The sequence below is a fragment of the Macaca thibetana genome, chromosome 8 (assembly GCF_024542745.1).
Source record: "Macaca thibetana thibetana isolate TM-01 chromosome 8, ASM2454274v1, whole genome shotgun sequence".
In the NCBI taxonomy this organism is placed as follows: Eukaryota; Metazoa; Chordata; class Mammalia; order Primates; family Cercopithecidae; genus Macaca; species Macaca thibetana.
The window spans coordinates 107,671,055-107,693,606 of record NC_065585.1 but is presented as its reverse complement, the minus strand read 5'-3'; the positions used below and the strand labels follow the sequence as shown (position 1 = coordinate 107,693,606).

At 40.4% G+C, this 22,552-nt stretch overlaps 1 protein-coding gene across 7 annotated transcripts in view; it reads left to right on the top strand.

The window, feature by feature from the left end:
- Window positions 1–22,552, top strand: part of UNC5D (unc-5 netrin receptor D) — a 573,216-nt gene that overhangs the window by 507,175 nt on the left and 43,489 nt on the right. For all 7 annotated transcript variants that reach the window (XM_050801680.1, XM_050801685.1, XM_050801686.1 and 4 more), the window contains 2 exons: window positions 18,049–18,217; window positions 20,198–20,425. In XM_050801680.1, coding sequence (XP_050657637.1) covers window positions 18,049–18,217; window positions 20,198–20,425 — 397 coding nt within the window. The remainder of the gene's footprint in view (window positions 1–18,048; window positions 18,218–20,197; window positions 20,426–22,552) is intronic.

The window sequence follows — 22,552 nt, the reverse complement described above, 5'->3', positions numbered from 1 at the left end:
GCCTGGCCAACATGGCGAAAGCCTGTCTCTACTAAAAATACAAAAAAATTAGCCAGGCATGGTGGTGCATGCCTGTAATCCCAGCTACTCAGGAGGCTGAGGCTGGAAAATCACTTGAACCTGGAAGGGAGAGGATGCGGTGAGCCAAGATCGTGCCACTGCATTTCAGCCTGGGCGACAGTGAGATTCCATACAACAACAACAACAAAAAAGACATTTTAAATATGTAATGGAACTTCTGTGGAAAATCTGAAACTATTAAGAGAATGAGACTTAGAGGTGTATAGATGAGATCATAAACTCCTTCACTCTAGAAAGGAAAAAAACAGTTGCAAAACTATTGGCTGAAATGAAACCATACATGACTCCACATTTTTATGGTCACCAGTCTCTACACAAGAGACACCAAAGGGAAAAGAGTGAATTGTTAGACAGGTCAGAAGTAGGGCCACTCCATAAACAGTGAGTGTCTCACAGAGTCTTCCTCTCCAAAGAAAATATCCCCAGAGGCACTCACTGGTGCTAAGCCTTAGACAAGTACATACAATGATTGATTCGTGATCCTTGATCCTTTTAAGTTTAGCAGAAGACCTACGCTGTACTGCCTGACAGACAATTTCTTAGGCAATTTTCACCAATGTAAAAATATGATCTGAAACTTCAACTGCTTTCAGGCCTGACAAATTTCAGCAGCATTAAATTCAATTACAGGAACAAATACAAATCTTGTTGCATTCCCTTTTAATGAAAGTAGTTGGTTATTTTCTTAGTGCAAGTATAATATTTTTGGAAATGTTGTCTTCCTCCACACGAGATAAACCTAACTCCTCTTCAGAAAGCAATTTCTCTCATAAACTGGATATATACCTCTAGCATTTTTAGTCATAACATCTTGGTTATTTTAGAATAGATTCTTTTGGTTGTTGTTAGCAAAGAACACATGAAAGAAAAACACTGGGAGGAAAAATAGCCAGAGAAACAGATGGTTTAAACAGATTTTGATAGCTATTTCTATTAAAGGATTTATTGGTGCCCAGTAGTTTTAACTTCCTGCTGCACACGGCTCGAGAGACATGGAAGAAAAGGTTCTGCCATTTGATTGTGAGGCTGGCTCTTAGGGGATCTGTGTGCAGGTTGTACTATGTTGGGATCCCACATTATTTCCCCAGTTGTCTAAAGCTACATTCTTCATTTGTGTATCTGAAAAAGTGCTGATGTCTAAATATCTCCACTTGGCACTTGAGGGGGAAAAAGAGGCTCAGAAAGTTTGAAGAGTTTACTCAAAATCTTAGGTTAGTCACTTAAGCAGACCTAAAAATGGAGTTCCCTGGATGGAAGTCACCCCTTTTTTACCCATTGGGTTAATTTACTTAAGAAACCATATTTGTTTGAATTTGTGGTTATGGCCCATTACACATATGCTTTAAAACATATCATGCTGCAAAAATTAAGTGTGAGGTATAATCCAGTCCGCCTTCCCTGAATCACAGCCTCCTACACACTCCGAGCTCTGCATCCCCATCCCTTGGTTGTAATTGATCCAGTGAGCCTGTGTTGAGCTTATTCCTCTCAAATCCATCCCCGGCGTCTTCCACCTCATTACATGAGAACCAACTTACGGCAATTTCGCATTTTCCAAGGCACCTAATTTACAGTAAGAGTGAGGAATACCTAGAACTCGCAAGAGCCCAAAGATCTCAGAAAACAGGTTGGCCTCCTGTGGTCACCCCTTGAAAGCTTTGTAAGCTCCATGGTAACCAATTTGGTTTATCATTCTGTGTCTACTGCTGTCGAGGAAGGTGGACAGAAACAGAACCTTATCTAACACTTTAGATCTGTAAGGTATGAATTTTTCTCTCTACTAAACTGTGAAAAAAACAAAATTACAGGAAGCTGTATATTCCTTTTCAGGGAGCTGAAACCTTCCCAGATGTTATCTCTAAGGAAATGACCTGTCACTGGGCTAAAGGCCATTTACCTTCCTTGATAAGCCTCGCTCCCTTTTGATAGCTCACAACTACTTAGAAAAACACTGAAAATAGCAAATGCCCTTCTATTACTTCTTTTTAAGCTGGAGTGTATTATTTCATCTATGCAAGGAGGCTGCTTGGGTCTGGTTTTTCAGCTTTTAATCTTGTGATTAATCAGGAAAAGGCCAGTGTGTCATCTTTTCTTTGTAATATCACTTGAAAATCCATTTTCATTTTGGGCTGTATGTCTGCCATCCTGAACTTGTGCTGAGAACAAGGCCCATTTTCCTCAAAGTTCGTGGAGCTGGAACGCACTGCTCAGTTCCTTTCATCTTTACCTCTAGAGCCACCGTGGTTCCCTCCCTCTTAGTTCATCCTGAGAACTGGATTTATGAACTCTCCATCACCTCCACACACACAGAGCACAGTAGGATCTTCCAAACCACATCTTTATGCTGTATTGAAATTAAAGTCTGCTCCGTTTTTCCTATTGACTATACATTTCTGTTGCCCATGTGTGAGTTACAGCCCCAATATAGCAGGGTAGTGATGTAATTGAAGTGGAACTGGTATGTTTAATCAGGGCCTTTAATCCATTCTAAGGATTGGGTTACAGAGGTGTAGAGGGGTGAGGATGGCTTCCTGGAGATGTCATTGAACTGAGTCTTAAAAGATGAATAGGAATTAGCCAGACAAAGCAGTAAGGTCCATAACTCAATGATTCCCTTCCTCCACAATGCATTTTCCTATAGTTTTCTATAGAGGTTTGAAGGGCAGAGGGGTCTAAACCCAGTGATTTTTTTCCTCCTTTAAAGTCATCCTGTTGCCAGAACATTGCATTCAACACCATCCTTCCAAGGGTAGCCCAGGCCTTGCCACAGGCAAAGAGTTGGTTTAATGCATTATCCCATTTATAACATAGAGGATATTTAGTGACATTGTAGGAACAGGTACTGGAGTGGCCTGACACAAAGGCCATGGCATGAAATTGGAGCTGCCAGAATTAGCCTGCTGGTGAGAAGCCCTGGGGCTCCTCCTGGAGCAAGGGTATGTAAGCCATCCATGCTAGATGTGGCCTCCTCCCCTCCACAGGGCTTTACCCCCTCTGCAGGGGAGGAAAACAGCAGTAATGACTCTCAAAAAAAAAAAAAAAAAAAAAAAAAAAATAGCCTGTCTCATTTCCCAAACTTTAATTTGAAAGATTTGGGGCATTTCCCTCCCTCCTTCCTTCCTTCCTTCCTTCCTTCCTTTCCTTCCTTCCTTCCTTTCCTTTCCTTTCCTTCCTTCCTTCCTTCCTTCCTTCCTTCCTTCCTTCCTTCCTTCCTTTCCTTTCCTTCCTTCCTTTCTTCCCTTCCTTCCTTCCCTTCCTTCCTTCCTTTCCTTCCTTCCCTCCTTCCTTCCTTTCCTTCCTTCCCTCCTTCCTTCCTTTCCTTCCTTCCTTCTTTCCTTCCTTCCTTTCCTTCCTTCCCTTCCTTCCTTCATTTCCTTCCTTCTCTTCCTTCCTTTCTTCCTTCCTTTCCTTCCTTCCTTCCTTTCCTTCTTTCCTTTCCTTCCTTCCTTCATTTCCTTCCTTCCTTTCCTTCCTTCCTTTCCTTCCTTCCTTCCTTTCCTTCTTTCCTTTCCTTCCTTCCTTCATTTCCTTCTTTCCTTTCCTTCCTTCCTTTCCTTTCTTTCTTCTCTTTCTTTCTTTCTTTCGACAGAGTTTTGCTCTTGTTGTCCAGGCTGGAGTGCAATGGCGTGATCTCGGCTCACCACAACCTCCACCTTCTGGATCCAAGCGATTCTTCTGCCTCAGCCTACCTAGTAGCTGGGATTAAAGGCTTGTGCTACCATGCCTGGCTAATTTTATATTTTTAGTAGAGATGGGGTTTCTCCATGTTGGTCAAGCTCGTCTCAAACTCCCGACCTCAGGTGATCCACCTGCCTCAGCCTCCCCAGGTGCTGGGATTATAGGCGTGAGCCACTGGCCCAGCCGGGGTATTTCTTTTTTCTTTTTTTACATTTTATTGGGAATGTTTTTTTTTTTAGATGGAGTCTCACTTTGTCGCTCAGGTTGGAGTGCAGTGGCGCCATCTCAGCTCACTGCAACCTCTGCCTCCCAGGTTCAAGTGATTCTCTCTGCCTCAGCCTCCCAAGTAGCTGAGATTACAGACACCCGCCATCACACCCAGCTGATTTTTGTATTTTTAGTAGAGGGCATATTGGCCAGGCTGGTCTCGAACTCCTGACCTCGGGTGATCCACCCGCCTTGGCCTCCCAAAGTGCTGGGATTACAGGCATAAACCACTGTATGCCAGCCTTTAGATCATTTTTATAAAATTAAGGCATTCAAACGGGGATTAAAAAATCAATCTCATTTCAGAGGTTCTTTTCACTGACATTACAATAAGAGAATGATACAGACATAGCAGGAAGTTCCCACTACTCCTCTCCTCTCCCCTCCCAGCTCTCCTTTTGCACCCCACCCCTGACCCCATGGTTGGAGAGGAGAGAACTGGACCTGAAAATTATTATATGGGGCTTTCTTCTGAAAAGCAATAAAATGAAACCAAAGGCAAACATTCATTTATTTTTCCAATTACACTGTCATGTGGATACTCCTGACCAAATGCTTAGATTAAAATTGGAAATGTTGTAAGTCATCTTATTGAAGAATTTACAAAAGAATACATATTTTTAAATTTGGGCTCAGCCCAGGTGGGACATTTCAACCACTTCTGTTAGATGGTATGGCCTGCCCAGTAGACACATTTTGGGGTAAGGATTGAGAAGGTAGAGATGGTGGTAATAGAAAACATTATCTTTTTTAGGGTACTTAGATGGTAACATGGCTTTAATAGCAAGCCTTGAAATAAGAGCAAATACAAGGCTAGAAAAGCAAAAAGAATCTAGCTCTGGAAAATGGAGAAGAAAGGATAGAATTTCGTTCCCAGTAATGGGCTCACAAACACTGCAGTATAAGCCATTACTGTGGAGATCACTGTGATTTTTCTTCCCCAGTAGCAAAAACCACACACACAAAAACAAAATTGTAAACACACATACACACACCTCCTCATATACCATGCGGACCTAAGCACTCAGAAATGTCCTTGGACTATTTGAGAGGACCTCATCTCCAAAAGAGTAAAAGGAAAGCAAGTATATATCTTTTATTAATGAGATTAAAAGATGGGCCAGCTGGTCATTCTCTTAATAAGAATGGAGTTTTTAGGATATTAATCTGTTCATAGTGAACTATTCTTTATGTTATAGCAGACATTCGTGGCCATTCTAAACTGCCCATCTCAGTAAAATATGAAACTGTGTATGCTTTTCCTGGCACCTTTGAGGGCCTTGAGTTTTCAGAAGGTAACACACCCTCTCCTGCTGCCAAGCCCAGGAGTTTAAGACCAGCCTGGGCAACAAGTGAGATCTTGTCTGTGTAGAAAATAAAAATGAAATGAAACAAAATTAATCGGGCATGTAGTCACAGCTACTCAAGAGGCTGGGGTGGGAGGATGGCTTGAGAATGGGAGATCAAGGCTGCCATGAGCCAAGATTGCACCCTTTCAGCCTGGGCTATAGAGTGCGACCCTGTCTGAAACAACAATGAAAGAAAAAGGAGTCTTAAAAACCAAATTACACTATTTTAATAACTAGATGTTACTGAACAGTTATATAAGAAAAATGAAATGTCTTCAAGGGACCCTGCTACTATGGATGGTTTCACCAAGCGTATTTGTTAACAATTACTAGGAAAACCAAAACCATAGCTGATATATTTCATACCATAATAGGTTAAGCCCCATTAGCAAACCCAGTTATTTAAATGAATGATCACATTGCAGTGTGGTATATACGGTGACCAGAGCGAAAGGATGGACCCTGTTTAAAGCCTCAGGGAAAGTTTCAGAGAAGTAACAGTTGTCTTGTAAACTAAAAGAGTTAAAAGGGTTCCTTTCCAACAGAGTGGTGTGTTCAAAGGCACAGAGGTATAAAGAGCATCACATATTTTGGAAACTAAGCAAAGCAGAACAAAATGTGAAAGGAAGAGTGTAGGGCCGGGCGCAGTGGCTCACGCCTGTAATCCCAGCACTTTGGGAGGCCGAGGCGGACAGATTACCTGAAGTGGGGAGTTTGAAACTAGTCTGACCAACATGGAAAAACCCCATCTCTACTAAAAATACAAAATTAGCTGGGTGTAGTGGCACATGACTGTAATCCCAGCTACTGTAATCCCCAGGGAGGCTGAGGCAGGAGAATCTCTTGAACCTGGGAGGCGGAGGTTGCAGTGAGCTGAGATCGTGCCATTGTACTCCAGCCTGGCCAACAAGAGCAAAACTCCTTTTCAAAAAAAAAAAAAGAGAAAGAAAAGAAAAGAAAAAAAGAAAGGAAGAGTGACAGAAAATGAGGCTGAAAAAATAAGGACTAGATCATGTAGCAAGTTTGCCATCCAGAGAATGTCCAATTTATCTGGTGCATAGGGGTGAATGAGGCTTAAATTTTGGTCATGCTTATATTTTAGATAGATGCTGTTTCATCTCCACTGATATTGCCCAAGTTCAAATCTTTACCAGATAAGCACCCTCCTTGAGAGCACAGTGAAGCTATGTTTTATTTTCCTTGGCACAATTATTAATAGTGTTTCTTTTCCTCCTCAAAAGTATCTCAATTTGGGCAATAATTTATAGTCACTCTACTTTTGAGTGCCCTTGTCTCTAGTTTTTAATGTTTCTAAATCTATTCTCAAATCCCCACTTTGCTCTCAGCAGGGAGTTTTGAGATAGACTTGGGGAGAAACTTGGCAAGATCTGCTCTGTGTGTGTGTCTGTGTGTGTGTTTTAATGTGTGATGAAGGAATTGAAGATAATTCCCAGAATTCTGGCTCAGAAACTGATGATTAATTAGGAGAGAGAGATTTGCCTACTGAAGGTCACTTGAGAGTTTGTGATAATAGTTGCTCTGGGAGCAACTTTGGATTTCTTTCCAGGGAATAAACATAGCTCTTTGACTTACAAGAAAAAGGGTAGGGAAAAAGAATGACTGAAGAATTAATAAAGAAGGAGAAAGAATATTTATAATCTGAACAAAAAAATGACTGTTGAATCGAAATCCCACATCAGCTTTTGCCAGAGCATGTGACCATAATCTCATTTAACTAGTAAGATGTCATGATATTCAGCATAATTGTGCCTACCTGCTTCATTCAAGGCAAAATCTTCTGCCTTTCTTTGTTTTCTTTGCCTTCTGAAGTAAGAATATGCTGGTCCTGGAACTCATTGAAGTGAACTGATAACAGAAATAATTTGTCAGGAAAATAATGCAGGCTTCAGCATTGACATCGCATAAGAGATAAAAAAAAATCTCAGCTGGGCTTGGTGGCTCATGTCTGTAATCCCAGCACTTTGGGAGGCTGAGGTGGGTGGATCACCTGAGGTTGGGAGTTCAAGACCAGCCTGACCAATATGGAGAAACCCCGTCTCTACTAAAAATAGAAAATTAACCAGGCGTGGTGGTACGTGCCTGTAATCCCAACTACTAGGGAGACTGAAGCAGAAGAATAGCTTGAACCCGGGATGCAGAGGTTGTAGTGAGCCAAGATCAAGCCATTGCACTCCAGCCTGGGCAACAAGAGTGAAACTCTGTCTCAAAAAGAAAAAAAATTCTCAGAAATGATATAGCATGGTTGAGTGGAGAGGACATAGGAACTCAGAAGTTTTGGGTTCCAATCCCCCCTCAGCAACAGCCTGTGGGTGTAACCTTGAGCAAATCATTCTCTTTCTCTAGGCCTCAGTTTTATCATCTACCAATTTTATATATTAGTAACTTTGCTTTCAGATTTTGGCGAGGATGATAAAATGACCTGATAGATGAGAAGTCTGGTGCAAACTGTGAAGTACTGTTTAAAAGCTACATTTGGAAATCATCCTCTTATACCTGGTCTTACTTTTTTTTATTACATAAAAGACAGAAATTCTCTGAAGTGCATGGAATTTGCTTTAGCTCTGTCGCAGTGATGTAGAGTTCATCTCTTTTTGTTGCTAACACAGTCCTAGACTTTCAGAGGAAAGATTAATTCAATTACAGCAAACATATTAATAGTTGGCTTTAAAACCAAGAGCCTCATGAAGATATGAATAACTCCCTGCATCAATTCCTTTGAGTCTATCTCTATTTCTCACAACGCTCTGGCATGTGATTTATACTTTAAAGGTATATCGTATGAGTCTAAATAGTAGACTCCACGTGGGCTGGTGTTAAGATTAGGAAATCAGTGACCAGTCAAGCAGGGCAGGTCAGTCAACCTTATGCTGCCTTAAACAAGTTTTCTCCCTGTCCATTTTGTCAGGCTTTTCTTGCTAGTGATGGATGAAAATGCATGAATCGTCCCTGTCACCATTTGCATTAAATGGTCAATTAGGGATTTGAATCTGTTTTGTTGCTGTGAGACTTAGAAATTTGTCTTTTGTCTTGGAAGAATCCAATTGACAGTATATACCTATTTCTTCCAAGAGATTTGGCATTAATTAACTCTATACCAGGCATAGAGAGAATCACTGAGGAAAGATGCTTCCCAGGTAACAAAGGGGACTTTTTGTGTTAGTGCAAGGGGGAGTAAATTGCTGCCATTTGGGAAATACGTTAATTCTTTCAGGCTACCAGTGCCATGCAGTATAACAAAAAGGGCAATTTATCAAATGGTATCTTAGTGGCCTAGAAGGGTTAATGCACCTTTAACTGAAGATTGTACTCTGTTCCCCAGTGAAATCATGATAATTTCTTCACAGAGTCATTGAGGTTAGAATATAATGCCATTAACCCACCACCACCCCCCCCGCCAAAAAAAAAAAAAAAAAAAAAAAAGCAGAGGAAGAGATAGAAAAAGAGGGAGAGGAACAAAATTTTTAAAAATGGCATTGTCATTTCAAGACCTGCTCTTTTTGGAAAGGAGCATTTCTCCTTGCTGTTCCTCCTCACCTCACATCCCCTTGGTCCTCAAGTAAACACATGTAAATAAAAATTGCCATCATCTTAATCAGAGTGCATTTGAAGACCATGGACACTCACAATGTGAAATGATTAGAGTGGCCCAGAGGAGTCTTTAATTAAAGATGCCATTGACAAGATAACAATGGTTTGTGAATGCTGTTAATAGATCTGAATGGAAGGTGTACCTTAATTCAATAAGGGGAAAGTCACTGGTCCATGAGTTTGATTGCACATTATAAAGGAGCACCACATACTGTAATTATTTTTATTTGTATGTGCTATCTCTTTTATTGCCCATGCTGGAAGTAGAAATAACCTGTCCTATTAAGATATTTAATATATATCATCCTTTCCACTTCACTTTGTTACAGCCTAATAAAAATACCCGAAGACACCAGCCCACATGGAGACAGCCCCCACACTTTCTAAGACAATCCACATAGCCCTCTGAAAACCTGGACAATCAACCACCTATTCCCTGCAGTTATAATCTTTAAACCATAACAACTTCCCAGGACTCCATATAGTTGTATACAAATATGGAGCTTCGCTCTACAAATTACAGTGGGGGTTCTGGAAACTGAAACAATGAAGATAGCCCTAAAGTGAACAGATACTTTTGTTGGATTGTGTAGTGTCTGAGAGACAACGGTGGATCAGGAGACAGCCCCAGGGGGATCTCAAGGGATGAAAATTCTGGCAGAAGGCAGAAAGCTGGCTCCCTAGAGATGTCCTAGTTCCTAGAATCTGTGAATTTACAAGCATACAAAGGGTAATTTGCAGATGTAATTAAGATCAAAGACCTTGAGAAGGAGAGATTATCCTGGACTCTCCAAGTAGACCTAACATAAGGGTCCTTAGGAGAGGAAGGTAGGAATATCAGAGGGAAAGACAGATTTGAAGGTACCATGCCGCTGGCTTGAAGATGGAAGAAGGGACCTTGAGCCAAGGAATGCAGGCAGCCTGTAGAAATTAGATTCTCCTGGAACCTTCAGAAGGAGCGCAAGCCTCCTGACAGCCTTCATATGAGCACAGTCAGACTTCTGACCTAGAGAACTGTGGGATAATTTGTGTTTTAAGCCAGTAAGTCTGTGCTGTGACAGTAATGGGAAACTAATACAAGCCTCTATTTTGACCCCGCTCTGTACCTCAGGGCCCTGCTTTCCTCGGGTTTTGTTTAGTGTCTATCAGTCCAGTCTTCATTCCCATGCCAACATTTTAATTTAAACTCTGGGTTTGGAGAATATATCCCAGGGAACACATTCCTTCTTCCTTCCACTGCCTACCTATCCTAACCATGACTCACAGAGCAGTAGACTGTGGTTCCAGCTCTGCCACAAAGTTGAGATATGACTTTGGTTGGGTCACCGACCCCATGCCATGCATCTGAACAAAGAAAGTGTTGGCCTCATAACTCCTGAGCCTAAAATAAAAGGATTCTGTGAAATAGGTTTCAGATTACCCCAGAGAAGGCTGTTTTCTCTGTTCAAAATGTAAGTGGATAAACAACATACTGGATATAAAAAAATGCCCCAGCAGCATGATACATAGTCCTACTCTTCTCCCATCCTCCTAACTCTCATTCATTTTTAAGGCACTTTCAATGAGCCATCATCTCACTATCTCACTTCTTCTAAAAAGACAAGCTAAATGCAAGCCCGACACTGCATGAAAGACTAGGCTTAAATTGTGTCTAGGAACTGGTGATTTACACATGATTTGTGATTCCTTTAGTATATTAATTGGTAAACACCCTATGAAAGTGTGTGTAAACTAAAGCCGTTTAACATATGCAAACAGGGTAATCTCTCTGTGTGGTGTTGCTCAAGTTTCAGCAAATTCAGATGATACTCATTCCAGTGTGTATATAATTCCTCTCCCACCCCAACCCCATATGCCATCTCTCTTTCTGTGATCCTATTTCAGATAATAGCGTGTGGGTGACCCAGATCTTTAAGCCCTTTAATAGAACATCCATATGTTTCTATCCTCAGTGAATTGAACTTGTTGCTTGTAATAATCCACTGTTCTAAGTGCTCCTTTTCCTGCCCCAATGGATGGACTATAATGGCTTGATGACCTATAACATTATTTCCAGTTACTGCTAATCAGCGCCCCAACCTGACATCTTTGCTTATTAATACACATGTTACTTAGAGAAATGGGATGTAGGAACAGTCCCTGTGTAGTTGGATTTTCCATCATTGTAGTATCAGCCAGGGCCTTAATATTGAGCTTTTAAACTTGACCATCATCTAAATTCCACTTCAGAATGGACCGTCCTATATTTGATGGAGCACCAAGGCTCCAGTGCATGAGATGTTGCTTTGGATTTTTTTTTTTTTTTTTTTTTTTAAGAACTACACAACTTTTCTCAAATGTTAGTGCCAGCACCACCTTGCATGTAGAAAATGCAGATTCGTGGGCCCTATCCCAGAAACACTAAATCAAAATCTTCATTGGTGGCATCCAGGAGTATAATTTTAAACAAGCTTCCTAAGAAATTTTGAAAAACATTACAGTTTTAGAACCACTTGACGATGAAAACAGGAGTCTGCTATAATAAAGAGAAAATGTTGCTGCCCACTTTTGTCCTCCATTCTGCTTCTCACTTCCTGTTCCCCTCTCCAGGAATCTGTTTTCTTAAATCACACATAGTGATTACCAGAAATAGAGGACATAGCCACAGTGTTGGGGTTGACTGATGGGAAAAGCTGGCTTTAAAGGGTCCATCTCTCTAGGAGATTCAGTGATGTCATTTCCCTAGGGCTGATCTGAAATCTATGGTCAGAGCAATTGAGTGAGAGAGAGAGCTGACTCCAAAAAATAAGAGAGACACACACAAATAATAAACGTTAAAACCTTGTTTTTATCCACAGCAATTTTAGCACCCCAGGTCAAAATCTGAAGATCTTAATGAAAAATGAATAATAATAATTAAAACTGGATGTCTTGTGGGTGGAAAACTCTAGGAGGCTAGAGTTACCTTGCTTTCTGAGCTTTTAAGACTGAGTACAGCTTCCATCTATCAGCCTTGATGTCTTTTCCATTCACATATGATTTAATTATGTATCGACCCAAGGTCTGACATAGTAAAACTATCATTACTCTCCTTCCTGGATTCCTGAGTGATACTCTGGGTAAAGGTGATCAAACCTACATTAATCTAGAATATAGACCATAAGGAGGAAAGGAGGGAACGATGATTACCAAGCACAGCATGGAAGACAACAGCTACAGTAAAAATCTCATACTGGAACTTGGAACTGGTCGTTTTCCTTAAAGAAAGTGAAGTGTTACAAGTCTAGCAGCAGGTCAAGGATTATTGAGCATAGAGGCAAAATGTCCAGGATACACCTCCCATCCTGCCATGGTTATTAGCAGTTGCTGCCTTGTAGCTGACCTTCAGCATGACCTCTGGTTGGCACTCATGTGCAGATGGATGCTGTAGGATGTTAGGTACTAGGTGGTAAGGTCTGGACCATCACCTTGTCACCACCAACTACAGCACCTTCATCATCCTCCATTGTGTGTTTCATATGTTAATCAGTGGCCCCACTGATTTTTTAAAATTATTATTTTAATAGTTTTTAGGAAACAGGTAGTGTTTGGTTACATGAATACGTTATTTAGTGGTGATTTCTGAGATTTTGGTGCACCCATCACCTGAGCGGTGTGTACTGTACCCAGTCACTGACAGCACTAGTCAGGTCATCAAGACAGTCAACAAAGAATGGACTTAAATTATAGCCTAGAACAAAATGGACTTAATGGATATTTACAGAGCAGTCTACCTGCTGATTTCTTTGTAAGAATTCTGGAAAAATTCTCCCTGGGCCTTCTATTTTCATGCATTCATTTTTTATTATTTATTTTTTTGAGACAGTCTCACTCTTTTGCCCAGGCTGGAGCACACTGGGGTGATCTCGGCTCGCTGCAACATCTGCCTCCCAGGTTCAAGCAATTCTCTCGCCTCAGCTTCCTGAGTAGCTGGGACTACAGGCATGCACCACCACGCCTGGCTAATTTTTGTATTTTTTTTTTTTTTTCAGTAGAGACGGGGGTTCTCACCATGTTGGCCAGGCTGGTCTTGAACTCCTGACCTCAAGTGATCCCCCCACCTCAGCCTCCCAAAGTGCTGGGATTACAGACTTGAGCCACCATGCACAGCCGCATTCATTTAAATAATAATAATAATAATAATCTTGACAAAATCGTAAACTCAAGGGAAAGTTGCAAGGATAATATCAAGAATTCCTGTGTGTCCTACACTCAGATTCACAAATGTTAATATTTTACTAAATTTTCTGTATTTGTCTCTTTCCTCTCTCCTTCATATATATATAAAAATGAATAAAATATATATATATGTGCATATATATACTTTCTAACCACTGTGAACAAGATGTCCCTTGATCCCTAGATACTTTCATGTATATATCCCCCAACCAAGAAATTATCTTCTATAAACATAGCACAATTAACAAACTCAGGAAATTAACATTGATAAAATACTCTTAGTATACTACACACGTTATTTATATTTCACTTGTCTGAATAATGTCCTTGAGAGCAAATTAAAGTCCAAGTCACTTCATTGCATGCTGTTGTCCCGTGCTTTTGGTCTGCTTTCATCTGGAACTGTTCCTGAATCTTTGTATTTCATGACATTGACAGCTTTGAAGAGTGCAGATAAGTTATTTTGCAGAATGTGCTTTCCTCTGAGCTTGTCTAATGGTTCCTTATGAGGAGATTCAGGCTGTGGACTTTTAGCCGGAATGTCACAGAAGTGATGCTAGGTTCTCTTCACTGTGTCCTGTCGAGAGGTATATTCTGTGGATCCATCCCATTCCAGGGAACGTTAACTTGGTCATTCATGTTAGGTGGTGTCTGCTGTGAAGTACTCTTTTACCCTTGGTAAACAGTTAAGTACCTGGTGGGAAGATACTTTGAGAATGTGTAAATAGTTATTTATTACTGTTTAAACTCTCACCCAATAGGTTAACATCCATTTATGATTCTCAACCAAGTATTAATGTAGCTGATTGCTAATTGATGGTTTTCTACATTTATTTGTTGGTTTTCTCTTATGTGGAAGAGTTTTCCCTTCTCATTGATTCATTCTTATGTGGATTTTTATTTTGTGGATTCTTATAGTATGACTCAGTAGGTTATAATTCTTTACTGCCATGATTTACTCTGATGCTCAAAAGGTTCCAGATTTGATCAGTGAGAATCTCTTCAAGCTGGCTTCTGTGTCCTTTTCAACAAGTATTTTTGAGTGCTTACAGCCGGCATATATGAGGCACTGGGGATGCAATGATGAGCTAAGCAGAAAAAAAAATAATCCCTGGGCTAGGCGTGGTGGCTTACGCCTGTAATCCCAGCACATTGAGAGGCCAAGGTGGGTGGATCACCTGAGGTCAGGAGTTCGAGACCAGCCTCACCAACACAGTGAAGCCCCATTTCTACTAAAAATACAAAAATTAGCTGGGCATGGTAGTACGTGCCTGTAATCCCAGCTGAGGCTGTAGAATCACTTGAACCTAGGAGACGGAGGTCGCAGTGAGCCCAAGATGGTGCCACTGCACCTCAGCCTGAGCAACAAGAGCAAAACTCTGTCTCAAAAAAAAAAAAAAAAAAAATTCCCTGGCCTCAAGGAGCCTACATTCTAGTTAGTGGGACAGAAAAAATAACAATAAATAGGCAAATGGTATGGTACACTAGAGGGAATTAAGTGTTGAGGAGAAAAAGCCAAACAAAGATCCGCTTTTAGTATTGGGAATGTTGCAATTACCAAGGCCTGGTCAGAGAAAACCTCATTGATGTCCGTTAAGCAAGAACCTGACAGGCACAAGGCGGGTAAATCATGTGGATGTCTAGGGGAAAGCTCTTCCAGGCAGCACCCAGCACTCCAGAGGAGAACGAATTGTAGCAATTCCATGAGGTGAGAAAACACTGGCATTTTTGGTAGGATGACTGAGGTGGCTGCATGGAGGACAGACTGTGAAAGGCGAGAATAAAAGCAAGGAGACCAGCATCATTTCCAAGGAGCCTTAAATGCCCATCATGCACATTCCTAAGGCATTGAGAATTTAAGTCAAAGCGTACATTGATGCAATGACAATGTATGAAAATTGCATGAATTAATCATCTCAGAAAGCAGAGTTCCTATAGAAATAAGACCGGGCTCAAATTGTTAAACTTTTTCTATCCATACACAGCATTTAAAGTACAAATATATATGCACGTATGTATATGTGCATACGTATGTATAGATAGAGAACAATGAAAAACATTAAGTAGCAAAAGTTCTATGCAAAAAGGTTTTTCAGTCTACAGACCACACTAGGGTATGTGATACATTGAGGTGGTTCATATTTTTATCCTGAAATCACTGCTTTTATTGGTTCACAGTTATTATTAGCTCACAGCAATTTTAGAAAAATGTGTTACCTTTTTATGTGCTCCCCCCCACCCCAGCAGGGACGTGTATACTGCCTTGTTGTGGATTATGCAATGCTGGAAAGTTTAAACGCCATCTATGATTTCCTTAAGAAGGCTCATTTTTTTGTCCACATACAATTAAAGGCTTCGCTCCGCAGCCCTCTGTCCTCAAATGTCCTGAATCTGTATCCATGATTACCCTTGGACTATACTGCAACCCCGTTCCCTGATCTTTCCTTGGGATGTCATAAGATCCAGCAATTTGGCCAGAAATCTCCTAATGGTAACAGAGTAGAAAAGTACAATCTGGTCACAGAGAGCGAGAGCCTGTGAGTGAGAAATTTTGGGTTATTTTCCTGCCATCACCTTGATTGACTCCTCTGTGACCTTATGCTGTTAACACCTGCCTCTATAGGTGTGCGAAGAGCTTTAATTAATATTTGTAAATCTCCCTGATTGTTACAGATAGAAGGTAGCAGAAAAGGGCAAATTGTTATTAATCGTGGGGAGAAAAAATATTGAGAGATTTTTGTGAAGTTCTGGTGAACTTCTGGTGAAGTTTTGTTCCTTCACCAGAGAGAGACCTATACCCATGGACACTATTTTCACAGTGGGAGGTTTAAGTATAAATCTTGATTTACTTACTTTGCACTTAAGGAAATGCCTAATGCCTATTTAATACAAAACTCCTATTCCATGCCCTGGCTCGTATTCAATACGCACTGCCTCTGACTCCTAAAGCTGTTTAAGTTACCACTGTGAAAGGAGTCTTGCTATTCACGAGTGTGAGAGTTCATCTAATTAGCTGATTTCAGTTCATTTGGCATTAAATAATTCCCCAGATTCCCATATGTTTGAACAATATGTTCAACAAGGAGGATAATTCTCTGAAAGCAATTAAATAGTTCTTTTAGGAGAGCTTGTCATCGGTCACTCATAAGCATCCCTGCTATTCCTGTCCATGATGAATGCAGGCAGTAATTACATGGAAAGCGCTTCACCCTCTCTGATGGCCGCTGGCAGGCACCCACATACAGGCTGCACATTTGAATTTTATGTTTTTTTTTCAAACCTTGAGTATATTATTCTAGGCCTTCCACAGAGCATTTGATGTTGCTAATACACTGCTTTCCAGTCCCCTCTCCTCGCCTCCCCTACTTAAGGGTAAATGAAGACATGACCATCTTAACCTGTGTTTTGCTCGTATAGGAAGAATTGTCTATTTTGGACTGTGGTTACCTTTGTGGGAGACTCAACTTTTTAAAGGCATCTCCAGGGCTTCTTGGAGAGGGGAGGAGACAATGTGATAATGTTACATCTACTGTTTTAGACGGAGTAGACATAAGATGCTCCTCAATTATATGGCTTGGCTTTATTGCAGCAGCAAGTGATAGATAATGAGCTCAAGTATAACCATTACTAACTTGAGAGAATAGATGTCAACATAAGCAATTCAGAAATGAATAGCACATTGGATGAACTCAGAGAAAAACTCTTTGTTTATAGAAGATCATGGGAAAGATGGTATCTTTTAGCACTAAATTTTATCTTTATTTTGCCCAAGGAATTGCTTTTTTAGTCAAGGATGACATATTTCAATGTCCTTCCTAGGTAGTATAAGTAAAAGCTTTGGTAATAATACCAATTCCAGCTCTCCCATAGCATTGCTCTATATTCAATATTATTATTTTTCTTACAAGTGAAAATCCAGCAAACAAAGGATCAAATAGGTTGTTGAAGAACACATATGCCATTAGAGGAAAAATAAGCAGACATCTGGGTTCTTCTCACTGATTACTGTTCTGTAAACTACTCCCCCTTACTGTTTGGGGTTGCAGATTAAAAACAAAAGCCAAAGACATGAAAGAGGGAGGCATTCAATGAGGTATGATGATTCCATTTTAGTTAACTTTCACTTTCTTTGATCTGTTCCATGACTCTGCATTCTCACTGTAAATAATTCACAATTCAGAAAAGCTGAACACCAGGTTTGGATTGAATGATTTTAAATTTAGATCTAAAATAGAAAAGAGTTGAAAGATATACATTTATGTATGATATGCACATTTGTAGCTGTCTACTGTGCTATTGCTATATAAGCTGTGTATTTGTTCATTGGCAAAAAATAAATGTTTTCAAAGCCAGAATAGACACACTCAGTGTGTATCTTCAAAATACTGTTTTGCTTCATAATAATTTTTTGCGTTATCATTTTCCAGCATTAAGAATATTTTAGATTGTGGTTTTGTGAGAAAGGAATTTGATGGTAACGAGATGACGAGATCAGTCATTTCTATAAAGCTTTTGTTTGCTCATTGATAATGGCATCGACAATAATAAAGATTCAGTAGCTGGTGCATGACCCACCAGCCAGGTCTTTGCATTCTCCAATTCTGCCCTCTATTTCTAAAGAAGCATTTGTCATTTTGTTGGTGGGTTTATCAAAACCTAGATTTGAAATCTAGGCTTAAACTCTCTCCGTGTGTCTGAGAACTTCATGACAAATGCTTGTTCTCCAGACCAGTCCTTTGTAAAAGAAAATCCTGGAAAGGAATATTTATAAGCCTGAAGAAAACCCCAGTCTGTTAACCAAATTCTCATTCAAATATGGCCCCTCCTCTACATACTCCTCTCTTTTATCCTTTTTTCAACTGTGAAGCCTCCAGTCAGATGGCTCTGAGGTGCTCCTGAGTCCTGAAGTCACCTGTGGTCCTCCAGACATGATCGTCACCACTCCCTTTGCATTGACCATCCCACACTGTGCAGATGTCAGTTCTGAGCACTGGAATATCCATTTAAAGAAGAGGACACAGCAGGGCAAATGGGAGGTGAGACCGTTTACTTCCTTTTTTAAACAATGGAATTTGGGTTCCACCTATGGGATAGATTTAACCTTAACATCTAACACCACAAATCAACATTTCTTTGTTGGCAAAGGGTTGGTGTCAAGTATTTTATAATATCCTAAACATATTGGCTAGGTTTTTTTTTGTTTTGTTTTTTGTTTTTTCTTTTTCCCATTATAATAGAAAAGAGAAGCAAGGGATAATCCAGAGCTTTCTTGTTTGGTTTTAGAATACAGTTATAATTACCCACATATTCATCTACACCTACATACCTGCTCATTGATCCCCTTCACTTCCTCCTTGGCCTCGTCCCTGTCTTAATGGACATTATTCTGTGGCCTCTGTGGAGTTAGGGAGGAGGTTCAGGGCAGGCAGTCTGTGTTCAGAAAGAAAATAACTATGTCTATTTTTTTCCATCCTGGGGATTCTAAGGTAACTATGTTTAATCAGGAACACATTTGCTGCTTAATATATATATTTTTTTAGTTAACGAATGCATTGAGAATTATTAGCAGTGTTTCCTGTGTGTATGGAGTGCATACAAAAGGGATACAGTAGGAGACAAGGAAAGAGAATGAGGATACATAATAAGACATTAACAACAGGGGAGACAGTCACAGCAAAGACAGATTGCAGTTGAATTACTATTTTAAGTGAAAGCTCTGATTTATCTGCCTGATAGGGCTTCCTTTATGTCCATCTGCAGTCAGCTTGCATGAAACTGGGAGAATTATCTTTGTTAGAACACAATGACCTGTTCCAGCCAGCCCTAGGGTCTTCCTCCCAGAAGGCACTTCAGGCCAAAGAAGTAAAAGGAAAATCATGTTTCTTTAGGAGAAGAAAATTCCTAGTTGCTGCAATGGATTACCTTTACCCTGCCCACTAGTGTCTTGAAACTATTTTCTTTATTCTGGAATGCATTCTGCTATTTAGTGTGTCTTAGTGCAACCGTGAACAGATTTCCTGGGGCATGAAGTTCCATGGGTTTCCTAAAGGGCCATGTTTTCGTCCTCTTCCCATCATGTTTGGCTTTGCTTTGATTTTTGCCACTTTAATTTTTCTTCCCAGCACTTCCTCACAATCTCTTAATACACAGATGGTGTTATATTTATGCTCTATCAAACCAGTCACATATACTAAAGTTCTTATCAGGGAGGGTGAAATATTCTAGTACATGTTATCTAATTCATTTATTTAGTAGTCCCTTGTAAATGATTTCAGTGGGACGAAAGAAGATAAAATGTTTGAGAGAAAATCAGCATTACCTTAAGGATATTTAAAGAGTTGTCAGAAACAGGTGTTTGTAAAAAAAAATTTAAAAAAAATAAAACGGTTGCTTATTTATAAGGTTTAAGATTTCTAAAACTCAACATTGAACAAATTAGCCAGAAATAGAACTTTCAAAGTGATTTTTGTTATTATAACCAATGAAGTAGAAATTCTAGCACACTGAACATAACCATTTCTTGAGTTTTTCTTTTTTTTTTCTTTTGAAATGGAGTCTTGCTTTATTGCCCAGGCTGGAGTGCAGTGGAGCGATCTCAGCCTACCGCAACCTCTGCCTCGCAGTTTCAAGTGATTCTTCTGCCTCAGACCCCCCCGAGTAGCTGGGATTACAGGCGTGTGCCACCGCACCTGGCTAATTTTTGTTAGTAGAGATGGGGTTTCATCATGTTGACCAGGCTAGTCTTGAACTCGTGACCTCAGGTGATCTGCCTGCCTCAGCCTCCCAAAGTGCTGGGATTACAGGCATGAGCCACCACACCCAGCCCATTTCTTGAGTTCTTAATGTCAGCAGTTATTTTGATAGAAGAGGAACAGTTAACATCAGGATAACTGGGCAATAGGACTATTCTGAAAAAAAATTTATATTTGTGTGTTCATTTATTTGTGTCCTGGCAATATAATGGTTAGGTCACATCTTATTTCCAAGTGAGAGAATAAACACACCTTTCCCAACAGGAAGTGATGTCAGTGGAAGATGAATCCACATCCTGTTACTGCCTTTTGGACCCCTTTGCATGTCATGTGCTCCTAGACAGCTTTGGGACCTATGCACTCACTGGAGAGCCAATCACAGACTGTGCCGTGAAGCAACTGAAGGTGGCGGTTTTTGGCTGCATGTCCTGTAACTCACTGGATTACAACTTGAGAGTTTACTGTGTGGACAATACCCCTTGTGCATTTCAGGTCAGCCTTTGTTTTAATAATTTTCTTTTGGTGTCATGAAAGTGTGGGTTTTCCAAAAGATCAGTATCAATTGAAAATTTTATTATTGAGGGTCTGGAAAATGAACCCACGCCACTGTAACTGCCCAATGGGTTCACCTTGCCCACTCCCTAGACAGAGCCGATTTATTAAGACAGAGGAATTGCAAGAGTTATTTATGCAGAGCCGGCTGAACGGGATACAGGAGTTTTATTATTACTCAAATCATTCTCCCCAAGAATTCCAGAATCAATGTTTTGAAGGATAATTTGGTGGGTAGGGGCTAATGAGTTGGTAGTGCTGACTGTTTGCTTCAGAGATGAAGTCATGGGGAATCTAAGCTGTCTTCTTGCACTGAGTCAGTTCCTGGGTCAGGGCCACAAGATAGATGAGCCAGTTTATTCATCGGGTGGTGCCTACTGATCCATGTGCAGGGTCTGCAAAATATCTCAAGCACTGATTTTAGGATTTACAATAGCAATGTTATCCCCAGGAGCAATTTGGAGAGTGTCAGAATCTTGTAGCCTCCAGCTGCATGACTCCCAAACCATAATTTCTAATCTTGTGGCTGATTTGTTAGTCCTACAAAGGCAATCTAGTCTCCAGGTGGGAAGGGGATTTGTTTTGGGAAAGCGCTGTTACTGTCTTTGTTTCAAAGTTAAACTATAATATAAGTTCCTCCCAAAGTTAGTTTGGCCTATACACAGGAATGAACAAGGACAGCTTGGAGGTTGGCAGCAAGAGGAAGTTGGTTAGGTCAGATGGCTTTCACTGTTACAATTTTGCAATGGCAGTTTCACCACTGGTTTGACTGGGATACTTACTTTGAAGCAAGAGCCGTGTTACTGTGTGGTCAGCAATGTAAGAGGGGTTGGGGTACTTGAAATTCAAGAAGAGAGGGGCTAAACTAAGGCATGTGCGGAACATTGTGTACTAAGTTATGCAACTGACCAGAAATGTAGTCAGAATTCAGCAGAGACACAAATGGAGAAGAGTTTTTGAGAACTCTTTTACAAATTTCCATGGATGGATGAGATTTAGGAACAAAACAGAAAGGAACACCACATCAAGAGAAAAAAAAATAGCATGAACCACAGGAACAAAGAGAGTTATTTGATGTGCAGAGGGCAGGGAGAAAATTGCTTGAATCAACTGAAGGTTGTAGTTAGGGAGCCACAATTATAAATCATACCTATCACGAGGTAGTCATTTTCTATCCTGGGCATATAGTCTATTAATTATCAGGGCTACTAGGGCAGAGATGGTTCAAGATTCCTTTCCATTTTTGGTACTTTTAATCATGTAAGATTCATTTTAATTTAGCTACTCAGGAAGACTGCAAGTTTATTAATAGCAGCAAGGATGATGCAGAACTGCCGGTGTAAGCTCTGCCCATATATAAATAGCATAGCTCTCCTGACACACCTCATTCTAGATCCCTGCTATTCCAGTTTTGGGTCATTAAGTCCATTATGCAGAGCATTTTCTCAGTAACTAGATTTTAAGACACTGAGCTGGAAAACTCGTGTTTACCAGTAGAAAAAAAATATCATGACCTCACTCCTGAACATAAGCCAGTAAAGGTGACACAGTGCCAGCCTGTGTTCCCGAACTGCCCCTGAGTATCTCTTAAGTAGCACAGGTCATTGTGAAGGGCACACTTTTTCTTTGGCTGCTCACAAAAAGGGCTTCTTTCAGAGGTGTGCCATTTTGTGGAATAAGAAACTTCAGTGTAAGTAGTTAAACCTCCTCCCACCATTGTCATTTAATACTCTTCCTCTGCACTCCCCATCCCGCAATAAGAGGATTGCTCCAAGAGAAAATATATAACAGATATTCAGGAAGCAAAAATAAAGAATAAATATCTTAAAGAGAGGGTTCATCTTGGGGTCACTACTACTACTCACCAGTTGTAAAATGCACCATGACTCAAGTTGGATGTTTAGTAACTCAGCCAGATTTTAAAGGCTGAGTAAACTGGAGTAACCATGGAACATCATGGAAGATTTCCAATCTCCTGGCTGATGTAGATAACCCACTGCTCACTACTGTGACTGTGTGGAGCTGTTCACACAACTGTCTTGGAAGTCAGCCCTCATAACCAGTTTG